General features: G+C 48.9%; 1 protein-coding gene across 5 annotated transcripts; it reads right to left on the bottom strand.

The window, feature by feature from the left end:
- Positions 1–233: 233 nt before the first annotated feature.
- Positions 234–8,081, bottom strand: Pura (purine rich element binding protein A). Of its 5 annotated transcripts, none has more exons than XM_074076850.1 (2): positions 7,997–8,081; positions 234–1,474 (listed from the first exon to the last, which is right to left on the bottom strand). In XM_074076850.1, exon 2 carries the CDS (start codon positions 1,325–1,327, stop codon positions 362–364), a length of 966 nt encoding a protein of 321 aa, XP_073932951.1. In that variant the 5' UTR covers positions 1,328–1,474; positions 7,997–8,081; the 3' UTR covers positions 234–361. The 5 variants fall into 5 exon arrangements, with proteins under 5 accessions (XP_073932951.1, XP_020012887.1, XP_020012885.1 ...); XM_020157298.2 differs by lacking the exon at positions 7,997–8,081 and adding an exon at positions 7,215–7,498; XM_020157296.2 differs by lacking the exon at positions 7,997–8,081 and adding an exon at positions 7,091–7,498.
- Between the last annotated feature and the right edge of the window lie 2,205 nt (positions 8,082–10,286).

A 10,286-nucleotide genomic window follows, 5' to 3' on the forward strand; every position in this document is an offset into this window, starting at 1 on the left:
GTTCTTGGTTAATTAGGGAAATAAACACTCAGTTCTTTATATTTTTTAATCAAGTAGGAAACACAGTTCATATAATGTTATTACTTTTTGTTTTTTTTTTTTTGTTTTTTGTTTTTAGCAGCTGCTTACTGTTTTATATGGTGGATAAAGTGGACAACATCCAGCGATGGGTGGCAAGTCAAGAAGAGAAACTGTCAGTTGGTGGAGGTTCTGTGGGTGGTGCTCCCTTGAAGTTTTTTTTTTTTTTTAACTTTTTAACTTTTTATTTTCTCTCTCTTTACAGTATATTTTCTGTGTATGTGGCTGTGTGTGTGTGTGTGTATGTGTGTATGCATGTGTGTGTGTTTTCCATTCAGTTTGATCAATCTTCTTCCCCTTCTTCCTCGCCCTGCAATAGCAGGGTGGCAGCGGCCGTCTCCTCCTGCTGCTGCTGCTGCTGCTGGTGGAGCTGCTCGCAGGCAGCCCGCTTCTCCCTCTGCTTCTCTTGGATCTTCTTCATCTCCTCCGAGTACTTGCAGAAGGTGTGTCCGAACTTGGCCCACACCTTGTAGGGCACGGTGATGGAGTTGCGGTAGGTGGGTTTCACCTCACTGACTCGCATAAACACCCCGTACTTGTTAGAGCCCACATCGAAGAAGAAGCGCTTGTTGTCCACAGTCAAGGAGGTGCCCTCGGGCAGCTCGGCCGGCTCCTCCTCCACTCCATAGTCGTCGATGAGCTTGGCCAGAGCGTCACGGAACTCGATGAGCCCCTGCGCGGGCAGCGCAATGGTCTGGCCCTGCGTGGAGCCCAGGCCGGGCCCCCGGTTGACCGTCTGGCGGATGCGCAGGAAGCGGCCGCGCTGGTTCTCCTTGAGATCCATGTAGTACTTGCGGTTCTCTCGCACCAGGAACTCGCTCTTGAGCGCCCGGCGTGGCTCGTCCTGCGCCTGGGCCAGGTCGGGCGGCTGGCTGGGGCCCAGTTGCGCGTAGTGCTCGATGAAGTCGCCCAGGTAGTCGCGGAACTCCACGGCCACTGACATGGAGAGAGTGAGGCGGCTCTTGTTGCCGCCGGCGCCCACCTCAGCAATCTTCAGGAAGCGGCCCTTGGCGTTCTGCTTCACGTCCAGGTAGAAACGCTTGTTCTGGATGTCCACCCGCTTGGAGGCCAGCTCCTGCGTCTCGTGCTGCAGCCCCCCCGGGGCCCCGCCGCCGCCGCCACTGCCGCCGCCGCCCCCGCCGCCACCACCGCCCCCGCCGGAGCCTGAGCCCGAGCCTGGGTGCCCTAGGGAGCCGCCCGAGCCTAGCGCCGCACCACCCTGCTCGCTGCCGCTGTCTCGGTCCGCCATGATGCTGCGCTCCGCCGCCGCGCCGCCGCGCCGCCGCCTGCCGCTCCGCCCGCCGCCTCAGTCGCCTCAGCCGCCGCTGCTTTTCCCTCCCCGGCTCCGCCTGCTGCCGCCGCAACCCCCACAGCCAGTCAGCCACTCTCGCGAGATCTGCGGGAGAGACGAGACAGACGAGACCCGGTAACAGGGCACTGACTCCCCAGTACAGTAGCAGGGCGCCCTACTGTACGCACCCACCCGCCCGCCAGCACGTGACCTGCGCCCCCTCCCCATGCCAGCCCTCTCACGGGCCCCTACCCCCGCCCGCCAGGCGGCGCCCACCCGCTGGCCTTCACCCTACACCCCTCGCTGGGGGGTGGGGGGGAGCGGGACGCGCCGCGTCGCAGCTCTACTGCCACCGCAGCCACTGCCACCACCACCAGCACCACCACCATCATCACCACCGTGGCTGTCGCTGTTGGGCAAAACCTAAGCAGCCTTGGCCTGGGAAGTTGGGGGACTAGGGTAAAAAGGGGTCTGCCATACTAAACACTGGGTGCGGGCCTGAGCTCTGCTTTCCAGTGACCCCAGAGAGGATGGGGGAGGGAGGAGATGGGCTGCGCAGCACGGTAGAGACCGCTGCTGCAGAGGGGACACCGAGTCACAGCCACCCCCTTCCATGCGGGCCTCAGCCAGACTCAGACCCAAACCCAGACAGGCCCGCCCGCCCCCCGGCTGGGTTGTCTCCTACCGCAGCGCCCTGGCCGCAGAGGCAGGCGAGGAAAAGAGGTAGTGTGGTGGTAACCCTTAGCTGCAGAGGGGGCTGCTGGGGGTGAGGACGGGGCGCTGGCAGCAGTGGCGCGGAGCAGCAGACACCTAGCCAGTCCCTCCCCTCTCCCTCCGCTCCCCTCCCTGCGCACGGCAGCGGCTCTGGCCTCAGATGATCCCACTCCCCCCTCCCCCCAACCGCAGCCCCGCACAGTCGGGCGGGCGGGCGGGCAGGCGGGCGGGCGCACTCACCGGCGGGGGAGGCCGAGCCGAGGAGAGTAGCCGCACCAGGGCTGGGGTGCCCGCAGTGCCTATTCCCGCAGGCTCTGCCTTTACTACCAAATAATCAAAAAGAAACCTCACACTCACCCAAAAAGACCTGCAACCAGCCCCTCTTGGGACCGCGATTGCCTGCTTGTCTCCCCTCCTCCTTCCAAGATTTAGGGAAGGGGGGCACCCTGCTTAGGGGTGAGACCAGCCTGGGTTGACAGCCAGCTCTGCAGATGAACCAGGCCCTCCCGAGCATTCAGACCCTAGCCCACTCTTATTCCTGTCTGGAAGGACCCAGAATGGAGAACACCAAGCAAGCTTTCGGAAATTCATGAGCTAAAAATGTCAGGAATTTCCTGGGAAACGCAGTTCCTTACGGGATTCATTAAAGCAGGTTCACTCGCCCCTTTTACTTTCTCCTAAAAGCTCCTAAGTATCAAGGAAAAATCCCCACTCCCCAAAAGGTAAAATATTAAATGATCGCTGTATTTTGTACAGCTAGCTATATTAACAATCATTAATTAACCAATGAGTCTTTGGACAGTGACAGCTAAAAGGGGTATTTTGTGGTCACAGAAAGGGGCTCCAGAGTAAAGATGAGGCTCCGGAATAATCAGTTTGTTTCTTCCTAGAACGGATGCATAAGATAGGGCCTATTTTCCAATTCCTAGGTAGTGAATGTTCATACTCTCTTACTGCAGTGTGCAGCCCTGGCAGCTGTGGCAAAGCCAAGGCCTACTCTGGAGGACCCCAACAACACCGCTCTTCTCCCCTTCACCTTCTACAGAGGGTTGAGAGGATACAGATCAGGCAGCCTCACCCCTGGCTTTTTCCACATGGATTGCTGTCCCATCCTAAGAGTAAGACTCCCACTGAACATCTTCCTAAATGTAAAGAGACTTGCCTTCCTTGCTATTAGCTCCAGAAACAAATGAATACTGCATGGTTGCCAAAAACGGAGGACAATCAAGAAACCAAGAACAGTTTAGGGGAATATGCCTTGTGGATGCCTGAGCTCTCAAAGCTCTTAATTCAGCTTTTCACTTTTTGGGAAAACCTACCTGCTAGTGAGGTATTCATGACTTTTTTTCTTTTCCTCCTCCCCACACCCCCAAACTATTGTACTCATCACTTGCTACTTCAGTTCCAGGCTACTTCCCACTAAGAGGAAGAAACACTGCAAAGACCCCTCGCCACCAAAAAGCAAACTGGAGTAGTCTTGTAAACCGCTTCAAAACCATGCAACGGTGGTCCAGTGGTCTCTGAAATGGCTCCCAGAAAGGGAGGCTCACTCTGAGAGTCAGAAACCCGTGCCCTGGGCCTCACAAAGAACTTCTTAATTTGGAAGCATAGGACTCCTTCAGTGCTGAGTTTTCTGCACTTCCTCCTCCATCTCTAAGTCTGTTGGGAAGGGGATGCATGAACTTTTGGAGTGTTTCCTACCACGCAAAAATAACGTGTGAAGAAGCAGAGGCTCCTCCAGGCTCACCCAGTAGCGATCAGGACCCTGGATAGACCCTGCCACTCCAGGAACAAAAAGGCTGAATGGCAGCTTATCGGGCAAGTGTTAGTCTCTCACTTGTAAATTGAGGCTAAGATCGGGTAAATTCCGGTCTAGAAAGGGTGCTGCTCTTCCTCAGGGGTTTCCTTTGAGATGAACCAAACCCTAGCTCTCTAAGAGTTCAAAGCAGGAAAAAAGCCAATGAGATTTTGATGAGAGAGCGCACCTGCCAGTCCCTGCCATTCTTCCGTGGGGATAAGGATGATCACTGCAACAGGAATAGAAGTCTCAGGCTCCAAACTGCCTGCCTTCCTGGGCCAACTTCACAGTCTAAATTTCTTACCCTCTGTCCCAAACATTTATGTCTAGGGGCTCTGAAGGGGTTTGAGTTTGAGAATGTCCTGATTTTCTAGAAAAAGCAACTAACGCAAGAATTGACTCCTTAGTCCCCCAGCGCAGAGGCAACTGATGAAGTTTCTAGACAGAACGCACATTAAATATCATTTGTACACTTAATATGGGAATTTTAAGTGAAAATCAACAAACTGAGACCTAGAACTCTCCGTGTAAATATGTACTTATTCTATACTATTCATTAATATATGTAATTTCTGCTCCAATAGTTCAGCTTCTCTCCTTCTTTACATATGTATTAAAAAGCAAACAAAACTAATCCCTTTTCCAAAACAATTCAATGATAAACTAGATAGTATATTTTTACTACTCAAACGAGAGTTAATTTCAGGACAAGCTGGTGTGGGGTTTTTCGTAGGGTAGGAGGTAAAAGATGGCTTTCCTTAGACTATAGTGTACAGTAGTCTTAAAAGGCAGTCTGGGAAGAATTAATATTAACTCGCAGAAAAAAGTCTTAAAACAAAAAGGTTAGAACTTTAAGTAGAATTTCTGCATCCTAATGTTGAAGATCCTTAAGAAAATTTGTGGATGTAAAAAGGCTTCGAGCTATTTGTTAAGTACCTAAACAAAATACTAACTGATGAATGAAAAACCTAGTGTTTAGCTGTTTGAATTTAATATTTTAAAACAAATATCGTAAAACTAAACTTAATAATTTCATTACAATGTAGGAAAGACAAAAAGGAAACGAAATATATGCAGCAAATATGCAGCAAAATATCCATGTTAATTAAAAATCATTAAAAATACTCCCTTTTCCCTCAAAATTTGATTAATTTAAAAATCCTTATATTAACTACACACACATTTTGATGAGAATCAAGACTGCTTTATTTTTAATCCCACTATGTACTTAACATAAACCCTTAACCACAAAAAATTTTGCACAAGCAAACAGACATTAGGCAGAACAAGAAGGTAAAAAGCCTCAATTTCCCTCAGCCTAAACTACAGGTGATTCTGAAATAACCTCATTCAGCTTTTTTTAAGTAAAAATCAATATATACTTATAAACTTGGGAGAGGATATGTACCTCTGTGTAGTAAACCCTTTTGATTATAGAGTTATCAACAGATACAAATATGTTGATTGAGATTTTACAAACACAAATTTCCAAAATAAAAGAGAACATCAGAACTTTTTTTAAGTTGTCTGGGTTAAACCAGACAATTATTTTCAATACCCAAACTATTAAAACTAACCAAAATGATGTACTGCAAATGTTCAAAGTGAAAGAAATACTTTTTTTTTTTTTTGCTAATGGTTATCTACCAGGAAAATTAAGGGAAACTGTCAAATACATCTTAACATTTAACACCACCATCATCTCACAATAACATCATCTCAGTACCAGCATTTTCACAGATCATTTTTAAAAAGCACGGCCCCTTTCTATAGCTCACCTATTTTTTAAAATTATGCTTCTCCAATGCTATATTAATGTTTAGGATTAAAGATATAAAACATTTAAAATTCATGTGATATAATCTTCACATGTCCCAAATGTTTTCATTTTAAACATCTGCAGAAGAGTTAAATAAATTTAGCACACATTCTAAATTCCACTGAAGATTCAGATAGCCCAGTATTTTATGTACCCCAATGGTCCAAACAGAACCGATTCAAATGTCAAAAGCTCTCTCTTCTGGGTTAAACTTAAATGGTTTTACTAGAACTGTACTCAAAGAAATGAAATCAGCAATTCTCTCCATACTCTAGTCAACACCCCAATTTCCAAAGCCACAATTCGCTTAAGTCATTTAGGCGGGGGCAAAAGGGGTCTTGGAAGAATCCACAAATTTCCTTTCCTTTCCGACAGACTACCAAAAGATGTCAAACCAAATCCAACCAAATCCGCCCTATTGTAAAGCACTGAGACCTTTCTTCCAAGGACAGGGGACACAAGCAGATACCGCTGCGGAAAAGCTGTCCAAAACCTCCTGGCCCGACAGAAACGTAAGGGGCCCAGATCAGAACGAAGCAGAACCTCAAGCGTCCCGTAGAGACAACGCAAAGGAAGGTGGCATTTATTCAGGGGTCGACAACTACGAACCAAAGTAAGTTACCCAGCCGCTGTCTCGGGGCCTCTACCAAAGTTCAGGTGTAAGGCAGATAATCTGTGGGGTCCCTTCCCTACAAACATCATAACCGGCCTCCGAGGCCCGCTGTCGCTCCGAGGGAGGACCCTCTAGCTTCACATCCGTTCCTTTTGCCCCCGGACAAAGGCAGAGGAGTCTGTTGAGCTGACCTAGCGCTGTGGGGCAGTAAAAATGCCATGTTCGCGCCACCCATCCTTGGGCCTGGCCACATCTGCGATGTCAGCACCGATTTTGTGTATGTGTTATTTTGCTTTACGGTTTTTTTTTTAAATCCCTTTCTAACAACGTATCCTGGGGGAGTGTATGCAATTAGGGATGGGGGCTGAGCAGAAGAGAGGAGGGGTTGGTAGTGGAGTCTAAATTATAGAACCCTCCTTCCAGGGTTGTCGTGCAGGCAGTATCGGCCACGTCTAGCGCACTGTCCCAGGCCCCGCGGCAAGGATGGTCTCAGGGATTGCTAAGAAAACTGCATCACTGACGGTCTCCAGCGCCTGCAGAGGTAGTATTTCTTTTTTCTCGGAGGTGGGAGGGGGTTCATTCGTTCGTCTCTGCCAGGCAAAGGTGGGGTGGGGGGGAGCTTTGCTGCACTGCTTAGTTCCCCGGGAGGGGGGTGCGGGGATGTCTACAGTGGTACAGTAATTATTCCTAGGCTGAGAGGGCAATTAGAGGGGACGGGGTGGGCAGCACCACGAGTGGCAGTGGCAGTGCCAGCAAGGAAGGTCGCGAGGGGCTTACCCGGGCGGGCGGGCGCTGTCCTGCCGCAGGTGAGGGAGGGCGCAGGCTGGAGGGAGGGAGGGCGCGCGCGAGGCAGGCGCGAGGAAGGGGGGAGGGGAAGGGAGGAGGGCGCGCGCGCGCACACCTGTCTTGGACAGCGGCGCGAGCCGAGCTGCGCCTCACTCCGGCTCTGCGGGCTGAGCAGGGAGGAGGGCTGGCTGGCTAGCGGGGGCGGGACGCCGAGGGGAGGAGGAGGAGGCAGCGGCTCGGATGGCTGGCTCGGCTCTCGCTCGTTCTCCCTCCCGCGGACAAGCCCTGCTCACACCCTGCTTCTCCCGCTCACTCACAGCCCCCTTGGCTCTCCCTCCTCCTCCTCCTTCCCCTGCGGAATCCGCTCGCCGCCGCCGCCGCCGCCGCCGCCGGCAAGTCGTGGCAGCCAGACGTCGGCGCGTAACCCGGCGCTCAGTGCGTGACTCCCGGCGACGTCAGCGCGCGCTTCGCGCTCCCCACCCCCTCCGTGGCTCGCGCCGTGCGCTCTCGCGTCTCCGCGTTTCTGTTGCAGCCCTGGCGGCTGCCGAGCGCGCGCCTTTCATCTCGCTCGCGCGCGTGAGCGCGCCCCCTCGGCCGTTGGCGCGACAACATCCCGCGGCCCAGGCCCTGGGACGCGTCTGAAGAGGGACCTGTCTGGGACCATTTTGGCTGCACTTCTTTTACCGTCTGAAAGCCCTAAGGGGACTCATCCCTCGTTGGCCTTCTGAAGGCCTTGGTCAGGCTTAGGCGGGATAGAACCCTGAAGGGCCTGCGCCAGCGCCAGTTTAGGGCCCTCTGCGTCGTTGCGGCTGCAGCCACCACCTCGCCACACGCCCCTTCCCTCCGCCCCTGTTTCTCTGGAGTCAATGGGCCTTTCATCTCCCGGGAGGGTCTTACCTTGGCCTTCAGACACCCGCCGAGAGGGGCTGGACGGGCAGAATTAGCGTAAAGAATAAAGGCCAGACCGCGTTGGGTCTAGCTCCAGGAATCCTTGACAGGAAGTATGGGGCTGCTGCCCAGCCTCCCACGCACTGTAGGTGAAGCTGGGCCCCTTTGAGGGACTGTGACTAAGGACAAAACCCTGATAAATATTATTTATGCGTCCTTGGACTGAAAGGGACAGAGTAAAAGGGCCAAGTTAATTTTCATAAATTGCTAACCAAGGGCGAAAATACAAAACTATAAAATGTCTTTTAAGACAGTTTTCTTGAAATCTTACCTATTTTAACAAGATTTTTGGTGCACAGTAACTTTTCCTTGCCATGTATGCTGTCACATTTCAATCCTGCAACACTAAATACATGGAGCTACTGTGGATGAGCTAATAATGAATGATGTGCAAAATAAACAGAAAACTGCCTCACTATCTTTGCGATTAAATAGATCTCCAAGAAGTAACAGACACTGGCCAAACTTAAATACTGACTATATTTTATTTTGAAGTTACTTTGCTAATACACCACAACATACCCTTTTCTTAGGCAGTAGGAGACTTTTTTTAATGATGCTGGGATGCTGGGGTTTGAACTCTGGGCCTTTGGCTTGCTAGGTAGGCTCTGCAACTTGAGCCACTCTACCAGTCCCATTGTAGACTTTTAAACTCAATCTTCCAACAGTTTGTCTAGTGAAGCCTCTGAGCAAAGTAGGAATGAGGTGTGATTAATCCCATTTTATAGAAGAGAAAATTTGAGTTACTAAATTGTAAATCAGTTATCCAGAGTTTTAAGGAGCCTGTAACAAAGAAGAGAGCCTATGTTTATCAACTCCTTTATACCCTAAACCAGAAATCTCTTAGTTGTTTTCCTCAAGGTATTTTTTGATGCCCCTCATATACTGGCAATGGTTAATGGCTGAGAAAAATCAGAGAACTCTAAAGGATTTGAGTTTCAAATTATGTGTCATAGAAAAATGACAGGTCAGTAATAAGTTGTGAAACAACTCAACTTTCATACTTAAAACAACAAAATGCTTAATAAGGCCTAACTAGAGGTGAGAATATATTTGAGACTGGCTTAAGACTGATGGATCTTTGAGTTACTTTTTTATTCACCTCATCTTTAGGTGGCAGCACTACTATATAAATATCTTTAAAACTGCAGTCTTCTGTAACTTCATATCCCAAAAAAATGTTTTGTCCTAAATGTTTCCATCTGTATTATGGAGATTAGAAGCTGAAGAAAATATGAAGTTGGAGCTGAGAATTAGAACACTTGGGAGGTCCTAGAGGAGGAAAAACAAAAATGCTAACAGAGACATTAATAAAATACATGGAGCTACTAAGGAAAAAAAAAGTTTCAAAAAATGTTAAATGCTGTATAATCAAGTAGCATCTTTAAATGTGGTCGCTATATAATATTGTTATATAGTGCAGTATAACTTAACAAAACCATAGTTTCTCAATACTTAATGTATATCAAGCATTTTTAAGTTTAAAGTTGCTCTGACTTTTTTTTTTTTTCTTTTTTGGTGGCACTGGGGTTTAAACTCTGGCCCTCACACCTGCTAAACAGACTACCACTCGAGCCACTCCACCAACTCTGTTTTGTGTTGAGTATTTTCCATAGTCTCTCTCTTTTTTTTTCTAACAGTACTGGGGCTTGAACTCAGGGCCTTCACCTTGAACCATTCCACCAGCCCTATTTTTGTGAAGTTTTTTTTGAGATAGGGTTTCGAAAAATATTTTTCAAAATATTTGAAACCAGCCCAGCTGGTTTCAAGCTATGATCCTCCTGATCTTTGCCTCCTGAGTAGCTAGGATTACAGGTGTGAGCCACTGGTGCCAGGCCAGATAATGTCCCTTGAACTATTTGCCTGGGCTGGCTTCGAACCACAATCCTTCTGATCGCTACTTCCCAAGTAGCTAGGATTATAGGTATGAGCCACTGGTGCCTGGCTTCTGATTGCATTTTTTAAATTCAAGTTCAGTTTTTCCTCAAACAGAAAAAAAGTTTATGAAGATTCCAATAGGACTTTATTGTTGACTCTGTTGAGAACTCTTCTTGACTTCTTTCTTGGCTTTCCTATACAAGTACAAGTAAACTACCACCACTCAAACTTAGAGAAGTGAGAAGACAAGCTGAACCAGATGTCAAATGGTAGGAATTTACAGAAAATTCTATAATCTTAATTTCTCTCACATTTTTGAGAATATAAATTGTGATATGTGGGGGCTAATTGGATCATGTAG

Source organism: Castor canadensis, chromosome 6 (assembly GCF_047511655.1).
Source record: "Castor canadensis chromosome 6, mCasCan1.hap1v2, whole genome shotgun sequence".
Classification (NCBI taxonomy): domain Eukaryota; kingdom Metazoa; phylum Chordata; class Mammalia; order Rodentia; family Castoridae; genus Castor; species Castor canadensis.